Raw genomic sequence first — 21191 nt, 5'->3', positions numbered from 1 at the left:
GTGCACCAGCAAATCTGTGTATGCACAACACATTGATGTGGTCATTCCTGGTCATCTTGAAATTATGTTCTTCAAAGTATGCTTAAATCCAGGTACCTCAATTCTCTTATGTGCAATGTACAGACCTCAATGGCAGGGTGCTTCTCCAATCACCTTCCTGATGGACAACCTAGACTCCCTGCTAATGCAGCACAACTGTCAGCACATTATAATTGTAGGTGACCTCAACCAGTATCTTATACAGAGGGATTTTGATGAACTCTTAGCAGTTTTTAACCTTGAAAATTTTGTGAGTTTTCCTACCCACATATCAGGCTCGTCCCTTGATCCTGTCGTAACTGACCTTCCTGCAAATATTGTTAATTGCAGACCTCTGGGATATGTTGGTTCTTCAGACCACCAGGCTGTCTTTACTACACTGGCTATCCCGACAGATCGAGGTGAAGAATCTGTTCGTACTACCTGGCTATGGGACAGAGGGAACTGGCCAGCCCTACGTTCAGAGCTTGAAGTAACTGATTGGCATGCCTTGCTCCAGGGGGACGTGAACAGCCAAGTAAACGCTTTCACCAGTCATATACTGGACCTCCAGTATAGGCATATCCCTCACCGGCAGTATGTGACCAAGCCCACTGATCAGCCTTGGTTTGGATATCGGTGCCGGATGGCAGCTGAAGCCAAAAACAAGGCCTGGAGGAGATTTAAACGGCATCCCTCTGCTCATAACAGAAACATTCATAGACAATCTTGTCGAATAATGAAAGAAGTTCAAAAGTGGGCTATATCCAGATGGGAATCCGAAACTCGAAGAAAACTTGCATCTGGAAGGGTTGGATCCAAGGTCTGGTGGTCCCTGGTGAAGGATCGGCAGGGGTACTCATCTGAGGACACAATCCCACCTCTAAACAGAGAAGATGGTACTGTGGCAACCAGCAATCAGGAGAAGGCTGATTTACTGGCAAACCACTTTGCTTCCAAGATGCAGGTCCCTGATCCTGAACGTCAGCCTCCACATCTTGCCCCATGCACTGTGTCTAAGTTGACTGAAGTGGTTATAAATCAGGCTGAAGTTCTCCATCTCCTTAACACGCTAGACACAAGCAAAGCTGTGGGGCCAGATAAGGTCAGTCCAAGACTACTACGCTGCTGCGCTGACCTGTTGGCTCCACCTCTCACGCGCCTCTTCCAACTGTGCCTAGTTCAAGGAATTTGGCCCTCCTTATGGAAGAAGGCAGACGTTGTTCCAGTGCACAAAAAGAAGAGCCGCTCAGTAGTTGGTAACTACAGACCTGTGTCACTGCTTTCCATTACTGGCAAGATCCTAGAATCATTAATTGCTCAGCAAATGACATCATTTTTTGACCGTCATCGGCTAATTTGTGATCGACAGTATGGTTTTAGAAAAGGCCGATCTGCTGCTGATCTTTTGCTAAATCTCTCCTCTAAGTGGCATCAGTCACTGGATGAGTCCAAGATCAGCTGTGTTGTTGCTCTAGATATAGCAGGAGCCTTTGATCGGGTCTGGCACTCTGGACTAGCAGTGAAGCTTCAAGCTTTAGGCATTGCAGGCTCCATCTTAGTGTTATTAAAAGACTACCTTCAAGAACGGACTCTAAGGGTGGTCCTCAATGGAGCAGAATCCGATAGCCACTCAATTGGTGCCAGCGTTCCACAGGGTAGTGTGCTTGGCCCTCTGCTGTGGAATGTTTATTTCAACGATCTTCTTCATCTCATTCCTGAAGCTCAAGCCTATGCTGATGACTGTACTCTAACCTTTACATACAGAAAGGAGGAAATGCTAACTGCTGCAAGAATCATTAATCACAAACTTTCAGCAATTTCTACCTGGGGTAGGAGATGGCAGGTCACATTTGCGGCTGAGAAGACTCAAGCGATGATGATAACTAGACTGCACATGGCGAATCGGACAGAACTGCAAATGGGTGGCAAATCCCTAGAGTTCACAGAAGAATTTGACATCTTGGGAATGAAGTTCGACTCTTCAATGACAATGAAGAGCCATGTGGTAAACTTAGCTAAAAAGGCAGCCAGGAAACTTACAGCACTACGGCGCATCTCATATCTTCTTGACAGCAAGGGTTGCAAAACCTTATATGAAGCTCAAGTTCGCTCCCATCTTGAGTATGCACCCCTTTCCTGGATTGCCTGCCCCCCATCTTTCGTCAGACTGTTGGACAAAGTGGAGAGACGGGCTAGAAGGCTTATCTCTAGTCTTGACCAAGTCAGGTGGGAACGGTCTGAACATCAGAGCCTGCAACACCGTCGGGACGTTGTTGGTCTTACTGTTATGTACAAGGCCAACATCCTTAAAGTTCCGCACTTGGCCCTACTCCGTGGAGTACCAGTAGTTCCCACTCGTAACACTAGGCTCTCAACCTTCAACAGTCTCATGCTGGAAGTGCCATTCTCAAGAACATCACTCCATCAGCGTTCATTCCTTCCGAGACTTACTCGCATCTGGAACTTGTTCGCTCAACAGATTGATACACGGGAGATCAGGTCAACTGTTCACATGAAGACTCTGGCACACAGCTGGCTACAAGCTCATCCTGTTCCTTATTTGATTGTTACTTAATGTTTTTTAATGAATAAAGGCTATTCCTTCTAAAGCAAATAATACCAGGCTCATGAAATAAATGGGCATCTAGGAGTAGGTTTCAACTTAGCTTACATAAGTTAAATATATGGTAGTTCCCATTGTGTTAGTTTCAAAGTATACTCTTATGTAATAAATGAGTTTCTAGGTGTAGGCTTCAGATGAGCTGAGGTAGGATAACAGCTCTTGCTTGCAGTTTCAATAGGTATGTTATTAGGCATCCCTTATGAATCCTAGTCTTAGTTTAAAAAAAAAAAAAAAAAAAAAAAAAAAAAAAAAAAAAAAAAAAAAAAGGAGAGAGAGAGAAGGAGAGAGAGAGAGAGAGAGAGAGAGAAGGAGAGAGAGAGAAGGAGAGAGAGAGAACTGTGCATGGAGACTCATCTAAAGTCTTGACCTGTTTTAGTTAGACTGCCCAATACATGAAATCCGTCAAAACCGGAAAGATGCCGGGGGCCTTCGTGGCCAATCAGAAGTTGTCAATTGCAACACAAGACGCTCAGTCATCAAAAGCCTCATACTGACTGCCACTAAAAAAAAAATAAAAATCACTCCAGCGTTCATTCATTTCTAAACAGACTCATTTCAAACGTTCGCCTAACACGTGCATAGGCGTAAAATGTAGCCAAGCGACCGTGTAAAGGCTCTGTTACACATCTAGCTCTGGCTTCGTAATGTACCTAATAGGAGTGTAAATTAACACTGAATAAAGTTTATTGCAAATGAAAAACTAATAATAAGCTCATTAAATAAGTATCTAGGATCAGGCTTTAGATGAGCTGATAATAGTTCTTAGCTTGCAGTTGCATTAGGAATGTCAGCACTATACCTAATGAACTTTCGTCGTAGTTAAAAAGAATAAAGATATTAATTTGTAGAGATACATAACATTTCAATATCTATCTGCAATTCTCAAATGTCCAAAATTTATACTTGAAAAAGTGTGCAATGATAAAAGAACCGTCAGCAATAATCTGATAATAAAATTATATACCACATAATATAAATTTCCACCTTCCGTTTTAAAAGCCAGTATTAATTAAGAGAATACATGAAACCTTATCCATTTTCTCCGGTCAATATTATTGCACATCTAGTAAACCCATATTAACATTGTGTTTCCTGAAAGTAAACCAGCACCCTTGGAAATTTTACCAATTTGCAAAAATTACTCATTTTATATGTAAATAACTATTTGAGTTTATAATCTGGGTAAGGTAAGGGAGGCAGCAGGTTGTAGAGCGTAGCTTGGAATATTGCTTCAGCGTCGAGCATAATTATGCCAGCCGGCTCCCAGCACTTTAGAGCGTGTAAACTAAAGTATTACAAGGTTTGTTTGCGTATATAATATATATTATATATATATATATTTTTTTTTATATATACCGGTATATGTATATGCATTATGCTGCAGGGACCATTATTATAAGGAGGCTTAATGCATGTTGCCATTTCTTACACACACACACACACACACACACACAGTTACGTAGTGTGTGAATGCTTGTTTATTTATGTATATTTCTTTATACATGTGTTATTTGGTCGCTATTCATTACTCCGCTTTCCTCCATAAATAAGATAAATTAAATGTAACGGTTTGCTCCTTAGTATCCGATATCATTATGTTTTACGCCACTATAATGATTTAGAAGTTGGCAAGGTAGCACTTGTTTATGTTTACTTATGTATAGCAATGTGGGAATTCTATATTTGTATTGAATAATATTGTGTTATTATCCATACATTTATAAGATTTAAATTCAGGAAAGACCTGGGTAAATACAGGTTTAGAAACAAAGTTGATGATTTATGGAACAAAATTACCGGTTAACTTAACATACGTGAGATTACTGGTTTGTTTCAAGCGCATGCTAGACTCACACACATACAAATGATTTTGGGTGGATATAAATAGTGGTTCCTCGCTCGAACCAATCGTATTGGCGTATGCGTTTCCATTGGAGACTTTCAGCGCCGTGGAGAGGTGGGACCTGCTGCCTGGGTAACAGCTTCTCCCCCGAATCAACCTACCCTGGCTTTGCGCCCTGGTGAGGCCACTCCAGACAGGCCGACACCAGAGTGCAACTCCATAGTCTCCTGAGACTGATGGATGCCTACTACTACTACTACTAAATAGTGGCTGCCTCGTATGGGTCAACAGACTTTCTGAAGCTTTCCTTGTTCTTAGGTTCTTATGAAGTGACCATCCACTGTCACCTGACTGTTGCCAGAATGTGTTCTATAGTTACTTTTCGTATTTCGGGTTGTAATACTGTTGAAATTTCTCTGTTCGTGCAAAAGAAACAACTATATCTGGTAGTCACCTATTGCACCTCTTGTCATAGTTTGTCCTGTAGAGTCTACAAGGTGAGTATGAAGTTTTTGAACCTTGTAGAAGATAACAGACCTGGGACATCTCTCCTGTGGCGGAGTCTTAAAGTTTTCTAACTTCAGCTAAAAGTGTGTGGACAGGAATCCCAAATTAGTGGCGAATTGTTCATTATTATAAATTCCTTTATTATTACTGATGACTAAACCACACACCAGAAGATGAGGAGACGACAACGTTTCGGTCCGTCCTGGACCATTATGCCAATCCCTTATTATTCTTATTCTGATGAATAATAAGGAGCCTTTCAAAGCCTTTCATCTGGTCTCAGAATGAGTATGTACTTAATGTCTTCGACAATATTGTAATAGTAAATGTCTACACAGTGTCTATTGCATAAGAAAGTGACATGCCAATTATTTAGTATTATTTGACTGTGACAAATATTATTTGAACGGAACGAAGAAAGACTGATCAGTTTGTTTGCTGCTAATATTTAGGGTAATAGATGGAGAATGAGGCTAGCTTCAGGATAGCCTCATACTCCAACCAAAATATTGCCAGTGCTGGCTGACCAATTGCGTGGTAACGTCCACCAGACTGTGCGACACAGTGGTTGCCAGGATCAGCTTGGGTTACCGTTACCTGTGGCAGGTGGCTACAGGTGACGGATCTTCCAATCCTGAGCACTCCAGGTGCAAACTCTGTAAGCAGGAACTGGGACATGATCTCCCACACCATTATCAGACCATTCAGACCCATTGGCATGAGGTACCTGGAGCTTTGCAACTTTATTCACTCTCAGAATAAAGAATAAAGTATCTGTTCTTGAAGATATCCTCATATTGCACCCAAAATTTGCCAGTGCAGGCTACTGAACATATGGCCCTGTATGATTAACCATCCTTCGAGATGGGGACTTTTAGTATCACTGCTGCCTTATTCACTCTTGTGTTGATGATATCCTCATAATGCACCTAGAATCTGCCAGTGCAGACTATTCATCACATGCATTTGTATAACTAACCATCTTGTGTGATGGGGATTTTTAGCATCACGTAGCTAGCTTTTTGACACGCTGTACTCCCCTTCATATAGTCTAGGGTAGCTGCACAAATGCAGCTGTACCTAAAAGTGTTAATAATAATAATAAAATTTTGTGTGACAACCCATCATGCGAGATGGGGATCTTAGCATCACATATGGCCACTCTAAACCACCATATAGCTTTGAGTAGCAGCGTACATGCAATCGTACCTCAGTCACACAAAATATCTATACAGTACATGGTAAGAATAGAAGCGAGAGTATCAAACCTGCGGTGACTGAGGAAGCTGCGAGGAGCAATATGGCGGCCTTCATCCTGGTGCCCAGCTCCGCCACCCTGGAAGAATATGGCAGTGTTAACGTGGAGAGTAATTCAAGCAAGACATAATGTTTAAATGAATATAAAATGGAAAATATGATATAACACATGTATGTCTATGAAAGAATATCGGATTGTTCGAGATTGTAATTGTATGGTTAGTGTCATAGAGTGATTGGGGTCGACCCCCATGCCCCCTCTTTAAGAAGGACCGGCTTCCATTCCGGATTCTATCGACTCCTATGAAGTATGATATAAAGGTTTGATTGTTCATAGCGTGTTAAAACAGATTTTATGGCTGTTATCGACATTTTTTGTTTGTTTTCTTTATTAATAATGTGCGATATAAAGATCATATTTACACCAATAAGCCTGTTATCGACATTGAATCAACGTCGGTAACGTTGACTGAATGTTTCTCGAGCATCTTTTACCCACGGGAAGAGAGAGAATGGGAAGGGGAGAAGCAGAGGGAACCTGCAGGGAGAGACACAAATTGACAGACAGACAGACGGGGCATCACCGGGTACCCTATCTAGAACCATATATATATGGCCCTGCATGGCCCTGCCTACTGGCCCATGCAGGGCAGAACCAGTACGCATACTCGCCTACACAAGGTAGACTCAGATTGGACATTTGATAATGTCCAGTCTGTTCTCCGACCGCTCTCACCCCTAGCATAAAATATGTCTACTCAAAATGATCCCAAATACATGAATGTTAACAGCTACTTTCGAGTGACCGCATTAATAATTATTACTGCGGTCATTATACCAGTCTTATCAACGTTTAAATTATTCCTTTGCAACAAACACCTTACAAATTGTGTTCTATAAATAAAGTTCTTCCTAGTCTACAAGCATCTTACAAATTGTGTAAACTCTTGCTGTTTACAACCATCTTACAAATTGTGTAAACTATTACTATTCAGCTAACATCTTACAAATTGTGCAAACTATTCCTAGTCTACAGGTAGTTTACACAAACTACCAACTATTCCTACGTTACAAGCACCATACTAATATTATAAACTAATCTCACTCTACGAACAGGAGCATCAAAATAAAGAAAAAAGATGGAAATTGACGGATATATCATATGATATTTATATTGATGACAGTGAAAACGTGACCTATACCGCGGTAACTCCAATGTCGAGCGCCGGTGAGCAGGCGGACGTGTCCTGCTCACCGGCGGTTGGAAGTGGTGGGGGGATTGTTTTAACCTGTGAATGGTCGTGTGTTTACTCTTATGTTAATACAGGAGCTTGTAGTTGTTAAGGCAAACAGTGATCATGATGGCTAGTCCGCGGAGATCACCCCTCATATTCCAACCATGTCCAGGCGTCATCTGGGACCCCCGACACCTCGGCCTGGAAGCATTCTGTGAGTGAGCAGGAGTGTGACCGAGAGTATATGATGACTGTTGGTATTTCCTTGTTGTGGAAGGAGAGATCGAGTGCTTAAGTAGGCCTAGTCGACTTGGTCGGGAATTCATGAAGTCCAAGAGGTTCATTATGAGCGTGAGAGAGGCTCTTATAGAGGGAACGTACTAGTGTTGCAGATAACGGAAAAGAATGAGAGGCGTGAGCGTCACTTGAGTAAACGTCTAATGGGATAGCTCGCTATGACTTGCGTCGGGTGGAGGCTCTCAGGGTTCTGGCGGTGAAGTGTGATGAAGCAGCTGGAGTATTTACCTAGTTGTGCTTGAGGGGGTGGAGCTTTTTCTTTGGTCCCGCCTCTCAACTGTCAATCAACTGGTGTACACATTCCTGAGTCTACTGGGCTCTATCATATCTACATTTGATACTGTATGGAGTCTGCCTCCATACCTCCATACCAGCCTCCAGGTGTCTGTGTGTGTGTATGTGTGTGTGTGGTGAGGGTGTAGCGGCCTCACTAATGTATATTGACACAGTGTAGCATTATTATTTGTCTTAATTATAATTTTTAGTTCAATTATTCGAAATTAATCTAATTTATATTCTCTTGTTAGCCAGGGCTTCGTTAAATTCTTACACTCTCTGATACAATACTCGATCAAATAACATAAACATTGAACACAACAAAAATAATTAAGAAGAGGAACTAGACAATAATAATGAGACAAGGCTTGTTAACGACAATGAACACATTCAGATCACAGAATTTAAATTTGGAAGTTAGTGATGTGACGAGGCGAATAGTAGCCCAAGATTCAAGAGTTTAAGGTGAATAGTAGCCCAAGATTCAAGAGTTTAAGGTGAATAGTAGGCCAAGGTTCAAGAGTTTAAGGTGAATAGTAGCCCAAGATTCAAGAGTTGGCAACTGTGGCATTAGCGCCCGTAGCCTAACGTAACGACAGGAGTAAGTTGGCGAAGGGTTATTTCCACCTTACTAAAAGCCATGTTGGGGGCCACAAGTCAAGTTGCACTGGTGCAGTGATATTGAAACAGTGTTTCCTCGTCGGCCGGGATGTGTGTGTGTGTGGCTCCGGGGTGTGGCAGGAGACGCTGGACTTAGATTGAACTGCTAGAGGTGAGTGGAAGTGTGCGCTGGTAGCCGCTAGAGGTACACTAGAGCACCTCGCTCTCTCCTCCCTTCCAGAATACACAGAATAAAAGGGCACACAAAGTGACAGATACACGAGACAGGTGCACAAACGTATTTAAAAGACACGAAGACAAACAAGAGAAGAGGTGGACGGACAGAAGAGCACCCTCCCGTCTATCTGTGCCCCTGTTGGGAATCATAATAAAACTATATCAGCATTTAAATTCCCATTAACTGCTTAGGGGGAAGGTGGAGGGGGGAGGGGGGAGGCTCTGCACTTCACAGATGAAATTCCAGTTTTATGTGCAGGTCTGGCACTCCTGGGTGCCTTCCCCCCACACCTGAGGTGCTTGGAGCGCCTCGCGGCAGGAAGGTAATTGAATTAAAACTGCATTTTTTATCATAAAATGTAAATGTTTTATTGTGTAAGAACGTGATAGATGAAGATGAATTTAACCGTCATTAGGGACAGTCAGCAAACGAATGTTCTTGGCTAATTTAGTTGGACGATGAAGACTTGTGTTCAATTGTTCAGCGTATGGTATTGTTCAGTACTGTGCAACTGTTCTCTGTATATGTCAGATTACTCTGTACAATCGACTTGAGAATGGTCCAGGACAGACCGAAATGTCGTCGTCCCTTCACCTTCAAGTGTGTGGTCTGGTCAACATGTCAGATTAGTTTAAATTTGACCTTACTGTATTAAGAAATGGGGCGCGAGTTCACACGTGGTTATTGACCATCAAATATACTTTAGTCCTGGACAGTGTCCAGGACTAAAGTATACTCTCAGTGTACATACAGCGAGAAGCGCGGTGTCTACACCTTCTCTGTATCTTACCCGCCTTTGTTAAACATTTATTGACTTATGTTGCAGAACCCACTTTCATGTCTTGACAATTAGATTTGTATTTTATTTTTTATTTTATTTTTCATTTTATTTTTATTCATGTTGCAGAACTCACTTTCATGTCTTAGCAAATTAGATTTTTAGGCTATATGTTTCTTTAAAACTCAATGTCTATGCAAATTATTATCACTTCATGTTCTATTTCGTCTCTATGTAATTCTCATCATTAACAATTGTATTCTATGTTTTGCCAGTATGTCACCACTCAAATTGTCAGCTGTTTATAAATAAATAAATAAATAAATGTTTATTCAGGTAAAGTACATACAAGAGGCTTTACAAAAATTAATAGATTTATAGATAGAGCTAGTACATACAATGCCTAAAGCCACTATTACGCAAAGCGTTTCGGGCAGTTTATTATTCAATTTATGTCTTGTAAATTTTCTGTATTACTGTTTCTAACTAATTCATCCCAGCCAGAACTGTAACAATTTGCTGAAATTAGCAATGAAAATACTTAAGAATTAGAACAATTGGATCGCTTACTCCCCTCGTTTCAACACCTTTCTTCCTAACTGCTGTTCACCTTCATTGTTTCTCCTCCATTTTTTCCCCCTCTTCTTCCCTCTCACTTGGCCTCTCACCAAGACAATCTAGTCACCGAATTCCCAAGAGCAATAAGAAGGTGCACAGAGAGGAGGAACGCGCAAGTGCCTCCCAAGACGTGTGTGTAAGTATCGACAAACACCAAGCTAACTTGTGACTCCAATTAGCAGGTCTCCAATCACAGATAATGGTAAGGCAATAAGGCTCTTGACTGCCGAGGAGGCGAGCATTATCTGTGATTAAGGCTCCTTGACTCAGCAACAGCCTAATTCCACTGGCACCAGCAGAGTATTGCACGGAAAACGATACAAACTAAATGTGATTGCGATTCCAGAAGATGACAAAGGAAACGATAAAAGACTTCATAATGGTCCAGGACGGACTAAAACGCTATCAATTCCTTTATTTTCAGAAGTATGGGTTGTGTGTCTGAAACTATATTGGGGAAAAAATGGAAGCCTGTGTAAGCATATGTATTACATTGTTACTCCCTATGATAATGACGCTGTTTCTCATTATTGGGGCTAAGAAGGTGTGATTCAAAAGAGTCGACTAACTACTAGGGAGCCATTCACTGCCAGGTGAACACAGGGAACAGGTGTAAGGAAAGTTCCACTAAACGAACTTGTCCACCCGGAAATCGAATCCACGACCAATCAATTATGAACCAAACTTGTGTCTCTGAACTCTCAACACACACACACACACACACACACACACACACACACACACACACACACACACTTTCAGGTTCTCCAATACCAATGGAGTGAACTCTATACTCTTGGGTCAAGTCCTGAGAATCTGGGTTCGTTTCCCGGTCGAGGCACAGATGTGGTTCACCCAGCAGTAAATAAATACTTGGGAGTTTGACAGCTGCTACGGGCTGCTTTCTGGGGATGTGTGTGTGTGTGTATAAGTACCTAAGTGTAGTTACAGGATGAGAGCCACGCTCGTGGTATTCCGTCTTCCCAGCACTCTTTGTCATATAACACTTTAAAATTACTGACGGTTTTGGCCTCCACCACCTTCTCACCTAACTTGTTCCAACCGTCTACCACTCTGTTTGCGAAAGTTATTATAACTTCAAGGTGTGTGTGTGTGTGTGTGTGTGTGTGTGTGTGTGTGTGTGTGTGTGTGTGTGTGTGTGTGTGTGTGTGTGTGTGTGTGTGTGTGTGTGTGTATTCACCTAGTTATGCTTGCGGGGGTTGAGCTCTGGCTCTTTCGGCCCGCCTCTCAACTGTCAATTAATCAACAGATTTTTTTCCACACACACACACACACACACACACACACACACACACACACACACACACACACACACACACACACACACACACACAGGATGGGGGGCCTCGTAGGCCCCGTATTGAAATATTGAAATATCGTATTGTATTGAAATAGGGGGCCTCGTAGCCTGGTGGATAGCGCGCAGGACTCGTAATTCTGTGGCTCGGGTTCGATTCCTGCACGAGGCAGAAACAAATGGGCAAAGTTTCTTTCACCCTAAGTGCCCCTGTTACCTAGCAGTAAATAGGTACCTGGGAGTTAGTCAGCTGTCACGGGCTGCTTCCTGGGGTGTGTGTGTGTGGTGGAAAAAAAAGTAGTTAGTAAACAGTTGATTGACAGTTGAGAGGCGGGCCGAAAGAGCAAAGCTCAACCCCCGCAAAACACAACTAGTAAACAACTAGTAAACACACGGGAAGCAGCGCGAAGCAGTTGTCTAACTCTCAGGTACCTATTTACTGCTAGGTGAACAGGTGCATCAGGGTGAAAGAAACTGCCCATTTGTCTCCGCCATCGCCGGGGATCGAATCCCGGTCCCTAGGTTTACGAGTCCTGAATGCTGTCCACTCAGCCACCAGGCGCCCTTGTGTGCGTGTATTCCAAGTACTGAAGTTTATTTGACATCAAGTTCAAAATACAATAGATTTCAAAATGCAATAAAGTGGCAATTAACCCAACGATTTTGACGGAACCGACAATCTGGAACAAGGAGCAGGAGCAGTTCGTCCACAAGGAAGCACTCGGGTGTGGAAAGTCATTACTGCCTCAATTCTCACTTTAGCCGATTACCTCCCCCCCCCCTTCCCTGGCACTCACCCCCCTCCACCGTGGCACTCTCCCCCTCTCACCCCCACCTCGGCACTCACCCCCACCCTGGCACTCTCCCGACCCCTCCCCCTTGGCACACTGGTATCACCGTGCCATGATTCTACAAGTCGAAATACAAGAATCGGTTGTGAACATCAATTTGATTGACAAACATGAGGAGATAATATGAGGCCAAGGTACACGGGTTTAGCGTGTGAGGGTGAGAAGTGTGGAGTGTGAGGCTGGGAAGTGTGGTGTATGAGGGTGAGTAGTGTGGTGTTTGAGGGTGAGAGTCTTGAAGTGTGAGGGTGTGAAGTGTGGAATGTGAGGGTGATAAGCGTGAGGGGTGAGAAGGGTAAAGTGTGAGGTGTGAGGAGTGTGAGGGTGAGGAGTGAGGTATCACACACAGGTAACAGTGTGTGAGGTGAGGTGTGTATTACACACACCAACATTTCACCAATTAATGTAACAAGTGGAGTGCTGGCAGTTAACGATCAATTAGCTCCAAGACGTCCTTAAAAAAACTTAACACTCACAGAATAGTTAGCGAGCACTTTCGTTAGCGCAATTAAACTAAGAGAAAGAAGAAACCCGATTCATTTATTATTGTCGGAGGCACTAATTGCTCTCTCGAAGCATTTACCACTCTACCTGATCTGTCTGTAAATATGGTGTGTCGCAAAGTTTGTATGTATATCGTAAGATATTTCCCGCGTTTAAGATCAAACCTGAAGTTACGCGCTACGATAAAACATTTGTTGATTGTAACTTTGGATTGTCTAAGCAGCCTGAGGGAAAAAATACATTAAGAACCTCACCAACCCTTGATAAATCGCAGCCTAAGTTAGGTCTTTCCTAGCTTTTCCATTTATCATTATATTATTTAAGAAGAAACATATAGTTACAAATCATTAAACTAAAAAATCAGCACACACAGCTTAGACTAGGCTAGAAGTATATCTTCTCTAAGAGTTTACATTCCCTGCTGTTGTAGAGTTGAACCAATATAAACTATTATCAAAACATACAAAACGTTAAGTATACGGTTCTTGAGGCACACCCTGCGTTGATAAGAAGGTTCCCAAGGTACACAAGGTGTTGACTAGAGGATTCCTAAGCTACACAGGGCGTTGAGTAAAAGGCTCCTGAGCTACACAAGGTGTTTAATAGCGAGTTCCTTGATACCATATGTCGTTGAGTACAGGTTTCCTTAGCAATACAAGGTATTGAATAGAAGGGTCCTTAGATAAACAATAAATAGAGTTCTCTAAGCATATAATGCCAATAAGTTCACACTGCGTATAATGTTACTTCATAACCACTGTAACCAGAGAGAGAGAGAGAGAGAGAGAGAGAGAGAGAGAGAGAGAGAGAGAGAGAGAGAGAGAGAGAGAGAGAGAGAGAGAGAGAGCGCGCGCGCGCGACAGATACAACATCCTATCAAGCGTAGCCTAGGGCGAGGCTATCTGAATGTGTAGTCTTACATTGTGCAGCGCCTGGAGGCGTCCAGACCCCCTCATCACTATGCACTCAGCGTCCACAACTCGCCTACATAAAAGCTCAAAATGTTTCTGGAAAGTGTTACGATGCCAATGGTGAATTCATTTGTTACTCTCCAAGTAAGGCTGGCTGGAGTTTGCAAGCCATTCTTTTTAAATAATGACATGCAAATGCATTCCCGAAAAAAATCACTTATACATGTTGAAACAAAACGCGTAATTCATCTTGAATAAATAAATAATTTTTCTCCTCGATCTAGTAGACATGGTTGTGGGCGGCTCTACATACGCATGTGTGTGGTTGTGGGCGGGTTCTGCATAAGTATATGTGGTTTGTATACGTATGTGGGCAGTTGTTAGAGGGTTATACAACCATTCAGGGATGGTCGAGTGACAGGGTTGGTTGCAGGCGGGTTCTACATGCTTTATAAAGCATGTAAAACCCGCCTGCAACTCTGTCGCCCAAGTACATGGATGGCTGGGGGGGGCAGTGTTGTGGGAGAGTTCTACACCCCTACACGGGCGGCAGAGTTGCCTATGAATGACTGTCGGACTCTTTCACAACACTCTTCCCCAGCCACCCATGTACTTGGGCGACAGAGTTGCAGGCGGGTTCTACATGCTTTGTAAAGCATGTAGAACCATGCCAATTGAACTATTTAGTTGTCGGTCGCCTTCATGTGCTGGTGTGCCGCCTTCGTGTCCCTGGTAACAATAATGTAGAGGGAAGAGCTCATGTGAGGACGAGGTCGAATGTGTCCTCAGACTGATGGCGTCGTGACGAACTTTGTACTCGACAGTGGTGTTGTACTCGACAGTGGTGTTCCGTGTTTTTATCAGTTTATTAAATGTCTCTTTATGAGTTAATAAGGCCACAACAATAACTTGCTGACCACCCAGCAAGTCCTGAACGTTATTCAAGCTAAAATAAATTCTGTGTACAGACACTGGGAAGTGGATATATATAAACCTTCCGGTATATATCCCTTATTGATTGTTATTGTACTTCTCTCTATTATCTGACGGTAGAGCGACGGTCTCGCTTCATACAGGCCGGCGTTCAATCCCCGACCGTCAAAGTGGTTGGTCACTTCCCCCCCCCTCACCCCCGTCTCATACCAAATCCTTATCCTTACCCCTTCCAAGTGCTATATAGTCTAATGGCTTGGCGCTTTCCCCCTGATAGTTCCGTTCCGTTCTCTATTATCTGAATGGTCGCTTACACTTCGAGTTACAAAACAAGGGCAATTTAGTAATATTTTACTTTACAACTGTAATTAGTTGTATTTTCCTAACAAATTTCCAGTTTTTCACTGGTTTTCTTGGATCATTTCAGCATTTAGTTTTGTTTATTATTCATCTATGGGGAGCCGGTCGGCCGAGCGGACAGCACGCGGGACTTGTGATCCTGTGGTCCTGGGGTCGATCCCAGGCGCCGGCGAGAAACAATGGGCAGAGTTTCTTTCACCCTATGCCCCTGTTACCTAGCAGTAAAATAGGTACCTCGGTGTTAGTCAGCTGTCACGGGCTGCTTCCTGGGGGTGGAGGCCTGGTCGAGGACCGGGCCGCGGGGACACTAAAAAGCCCCGAAATCATCTCAAGATAATCTATGGTGTTAAACATTTATGTTGATATACCAAAAAATATCAATATTGTTTAAAAACAAGCAATGGTGCCAAATTTTCAGTTTCTTTGTGGAATAATTACTGTTTTACTTTCATTTATCTGCTCAATGTTTATCTAAAAACAGATATTTAGTGAGGAAAATTCAAATAAATATATTCTTATGTAAAAAGTAGTATTATACAACGAAGGCAGTATAATTGTATTGTATTTGTGTAATTAATTATATTTGAATGTTCTACAAAACTATTTGTATTTGCATGCTCACAAAACTATTTATTTGTATTTGTATATTCTGCAAAACTATTTATTTGTATTTTTATGTTCTACAAAACTATTTCTTTGTATTTTTATGTTCTACAAAACTATTTCTTAGTTTTCTAGAACATACAAATACAATTTCCTTGTAATTGTTTGTTTTACAAAACTGCTGTCACTGGCTACCTGCTGCCAGTGCAAGAAGTGGTAGAGATTGTCTCGTTACTTGTAGACACTAGCGCTGTCACCCTATACTTGGCTGTCACCCTTTACACGGCTGTCACCTTATACTTGGCTGTCATCTTATATTTGGCTGTTATTCTATACTTGACTGTTGTCGTATACGTGGCTATCACCCTATGCTTGGCTGGGAATACTTCTCAGAGCTTCATGCATCACAGTTTGTTTTTATTTAATAGAATAAATTAGTTTGTATAACGTAAGTAGATCTCGCTAGGGTATTTAACATGTTTCAGACTTATTTTCATACATTATTAATAACGGAATTTATCACTATCCTTTTTAACCGACAAGTTGAAATTTTTATATAGGCACATGCAATATAATTAAGTGCATATACATATATATATATATATATGTGATTATGTAACTTTGTAAACAAAATATTAATGTTATTAATTCCACTTAGAAACCTTAAATAAGGTTTATACACGGTAGTATACCTGAAATACTTAGTAATTAACAATTCAGTAGTTAATTCTGAATATTTTGACTTATAAAATGTATTAAATTGTTGCAATTTAATACATTTAGCTGTCATGTATTAAACCTTTAATACATTTGGCTCTCATACAATTAATTGCTGTGACTACCGGAATACGTATCCGGAAAAAAAATCACTAAACCGATTTTTCACTGGTCTTGTTATATATGATGAAGAGTGTGAAAAATAATTCATATGTCATAAGCCAGAGAAAGGTATTATTCACTACAGTCAACTGAAACGCTTAATCAAGCATGAAAGCTCTAAACAATTATACAATATACATCAGTGGCTGAAATTTGAACGATATATATATATATATATATATATATATATATATATATACCCTATATATATATATATGATCTTTCAGCTTGCTTTAAAACAAAGAATGCAGTAGTCCAATTATTGCAGTAAATTGTATGCGTAAGGAATTTGTTTTAACATAAGAAATTATTTAAACAGCCATCAGTTATTAGAAACATTAATATGTCTATGTTATGTTGCTATCGAAGCATGTAATATATGTATTTATACATGTAATATATGTAGTTTATAACTGAGGAATACTTATTAAAGTGACAAACTAGAATATGCTGACTTATATGCTAAATTGGTTAGGTTGTCAGCGTTTTTTATTTGTTTACGGTTTCTAAACCATTTCACTTGTCAAGAGTACGAAACGTGAAAAGTTATCTATATATATAACAATCCGGATTTTGAGAAAATCTGTAGTAGTCGTGATGAGGATTCGAACCTATGCTCTAGGTATTCCCAAGCACCATTTTCCAGGATTTGGGTGGGATGACGACACCCAGCAGCCTAGTCTTCAACTTGCAAAACTGAAGTATAATTATCAGGACGCCTATTTCAGTATTTAAATAATTTTGAACGGTATATTATGCAAGATTTAAACATTTATTCATACCCGTATATTACATTCGTTGCAAAATGCTACCGAAGAGGTAAGTCAAGACGCAGGTACCAAGGGTTTCTTCGTTTTTCCAATATTTTTGGCGAGGGAGCAGACCCGACCGTGCATCGCCCCATTACAACGAATGAGGCTTGTCTTACCCAGGTGGCGTGGGGCAGGAATCGGAATCTTTTACCATAGGAATGGTAAGGGAAGGAATGGAAGAGGGTTTGTGGCAGAATATTTTGTAGGATGAATGTGGAAATAAAGTGATGGGAGGGCTTCCCCCACCACTTTAAATTTCTACGTAATGGTATTGATGTGGTTTGTTTCTCGAGCGAAATTAATGTGTGCGAATGTGTAATATTTATTACTTTATTGATTGTGCAGGAATTTGGGTGATGTAGGCGGACTGATAAAGTTCTAGGCAGTAAAAGTGTTGGTTCTAGACTCAAATTACTTAGTTTTGATTTTTGTAGTTATAAATTACTGTTGTTGCTATTTTTATATAAGAATTGGGGTTAGCTTTAAAGTTTACTTTTTTTATAATCAGGTTAGACTGGGTCTTGTGTGGGCCCAATCCTTTTCCTTTGATGTATGTTACTCAGAATTCTTACTCATGGGAAATCAGGTTTGTGTATTTTGTGACCTTTGGCTGCAGTGTCATCCTGCTGCTGATATTTGGGTGCTCTGTTTCTGCGAGCACTGAATAATCAATTCATAATCTTAGCCCACGCCTTGCGTGAAAGCCTCAACAATTTTGTTTATAAAGTATAAGGTGAAGCTCTAAGTTTCAAGATTTGTTGTATAAGTTCCAGTAATGCCCAGATGTCGTGCGTTGAAAAAGGATGGTTGACACTCAACGGGCAAAAATCTGCGTCATGTTTGTCATGTTTTTTTCGGCGAATCCTAACTGGAACAGGAACCAGCCGTCTGTCCTCTCCCGTAGCGTCAAGGTGGAACCAGGAGGTGTTATTAGTTTTAAAAGTTATTGCGGGAAATCTCATATAAGTACAACAATAAACAACTATTTGTACGATAGTTTCTCCGCTCTGAAAAACATAAACAAATTTAATTCGCCGTCTAGGATCTCTTCTTGTCCTTATAACGATAATGAAAGACACAAAGTTCTTATATAAAGATTCACGACTGAAATCGACACATTTTTGTTATTAATGACTGAAATACTGTACAGTGATTGAATCTTGGACAAGCAAGGTGATGGTGTTCGGATTACGCCCGGGCCAGCTCAGTCCCGCACCAGGGGTTGAACGGAGAGGACGTTACAAAAAAAACGGGCACAAATTTCGCGGGCTTCGGACTTACCAAACCCCTAAATTAACTTAAAAATTAACCCCCAATGTATTTCTGAGGTAATCAGCAAATATTAAAATAGTGATCGATTACGAAATAATTGTTAAAATGCAAGAGTTCTACCTCCATCACCTGCAATATTTGAGGAAAGTTCCTTGTAGGACAACGCCGCAACCCACGTGAGTGTTTTTTCTAATTAACCTTTAATGTAATAATTGTAGATCGCGTGACCATGTTGTGTTGCGATCAGTACCAACCGTATATGTCTGTCATTAGTCGGTCGGCCGAGCGGATAGCACGCCGGACTTATGATTCTGTGGTCCCGGGTTCGAGCCCAGGCGCCGGCGAGAAACAATGGGCAGTTTCTTTCACCCTATGCCCCTGTTACCTCGCAGTAAATAGGTACCTGGGTGTTTGTCAGCTGTCACGGGCTGCTTCCTGGGGGTGGAGGCCTGGTCGAGGACCGGGCCGCGGGGACACTAAAAAGCCCCGAAATCATCTCAAGATAACCTCAAGATAACCTAACCAAATACAGGTATGGAAGTGTCTACTGGTAGAGATGAGCGTCGTCCCACCCTACGACCTCAAACCTTTCCCGCTGGTAAACAAAAATCCTTCGCTGCTTCATTTGACTAATGATAATATTTGAATATTTATTCTTTTATTATGAGTGGGCCAATGACCACAACTTGGTAAGTCATTCAATCCCAATCAATATTCGGCAACAAACCATCCCCTCGTAGCGTTTCTGGGGCCAGATTCACGAAGAAGTTACGCTAGCACTTACGAACCTGTACATCTTTTCCCAATCTTTGGCGGCTTTGTTTCCAATTATTAAACAGTAATGAGCTCCGAAGCACCAGGAGGCTGTTTATAACAATAAGAACAGTTGATTGGGAAGTTTTCATGCTTGTAAACTGTTTAATAAATGTAACCAAAGCCGTCAATGAGGAAAGATGTACACGTTCGTAAGTACTAGCGTAACTGCTTCGTGAATCTGGCCTTCGGCGATACGCTACGAGGGAATGGTTTGTTGCCGAATATTGATTGGGATTGAATGACTTACAGAGTTGTGATCATTGGCTCGTGTTATCACTAGGGATAACTGCAGTTTAACAGGTCCCGGTCTGTGACTGTTAAGTCATTTGTTACAGTACTGTATTTTCTGGGGTTTGAATGTGGATGAGATGTACTAGATTATCTATTGAGAACATGTTAGACTTTCAGATAGTCTTTTTTACGCATGTACATTGCAACTGCGAATTAACAAGCTGAAAAGTTAGCGTGTGAAAGTTTCCACATGAATACTAGCGTTTAGTGATTTTATAACCATTAATTGACGAGTTATGCATATTACAAGCAATATAACAACGGGTAAATTATATTTCAACTCGCGCAAGGGTTGAATATTTATAAATTATATTAATATACTGTTATATTGTATATACAGTATACTGTTTGGGTCCGTTAGAGCCATCATTAACGGTCAGAATAGGGGAGAAAGCCTAGCTAATTATTACTCTTGCAATCTTGCACTACTTATACCAAAAAATCTGTTTCACTGAGAATATTTACATTATAAATGGCTCCTAATGTATCGGAGATGTACACCCACCACACACTACACCCTTAGGAATACTTGTTCACTACCTGACGCCCTTGTTTACGCTGTCCACCACACAGCAATCCTACCAACACCTGCCTGGGGCATTATTATTATTATAATAAATTTATTATAAAGAAATAATGTAGAAACAATATACCAATCGATACCTAATTGCGAAACAATTTAATTAAGCCAATGCCAGGTGCGGCCAATAAAAAAGGAATTGAAAAAAAATTACAAAAAATTATTTCCTCTTATTGGTGCGACGTATTTTCGAAAAAAAAACATTGCTCACTACAGCGCCATCGAGTTGATTCACCCTTTGCGTGCGTGTATACCGACCTTTGTTGGTATTATAGGAGTGTGAGGGAGTGTGTTGCTGACTCGCCCGTGTACGTGGAGGGGACGACCCGTTTGTAGGGGGGACAGACTCGTGTGTAAGGGGAGGGGAAGGACCCGTGTAAGGGGGGGGACAGACCCGTGTGTAAGGGGAGGGGGACAGACCAGTGTGTAAGGGGGGACAGACCCGTGTGTAAGGGGAGGGGGACAGACCCGTTTGTAAGGGGGGGCAGACCCGTTTGTATGGGGGGACAGACTCGTGTGTAAGGGGGCCAGACCCGTGTGCAAGGGGGACAGACCCGTGTGTAAGGGGGAACAGACTCGTGTGTAAGGGGAGGGGACAGACTCGTGTGTAAGGGGAGGGGGACAGACCCGTATGTAAGGGGGGAACAGACCCGTGTGTAAGGGAGCTAGACCCGTGTGTAAGGGGCCCAGACCCGTGTGTAAGGGGGCCAGACCCGTGGGTGTTGTTGCCCATCTGGGGTGTTTGTTGTACTGGAGGAGGAGAGTAAGGGT

At 41.7% G+C, this 21191-nt stretch overlaps 1 protein-coding gene across 3 annotated transcripts in view; it reads right to left on the bottom strand.

The window, feature by feature from the left end:
* Nucleotides 1-21191, bottom strand: part of LOC123760061 (uncharacterized) — a 70818-nt gene that overhangs the window by 13507 nt on the left and 36120 nt on the right. For all 3 annotated transcript variants that reach the window (XM_069325302.1, XM_069325301.1, XM_069325303.1), the window contains one exon: nt 6263-6330. In XM_069325302.1, the coding sequence (XP_069181403.1) occupies nt 6263-6330 (68 nt within the window). The remainder of the gene's footprint in view (nt 1-6262; nt 6331-21191) is intronic.

Source organism: Procambarus clarkii, chromosome 16 (genome assembly GCF_040958095.1).
Source record: "Procambarus clarkii isolate CNS0578487 chromosome 16, FALCON_Pclarkii_2.0, whole genome shotgun sequence".
NCBI classification, from domain to species: Eukaryota; Metazoa; Arthropoda; class Malacostraca; order Decapoda; family Cambaridae; genus Procambarus; species Procambarus clarkii.
The sequence above is the reverse complement of the archived record's forward strand: the minus strand, read 5'-3'. Positions and strand labels throughout refer to the sequence as shown.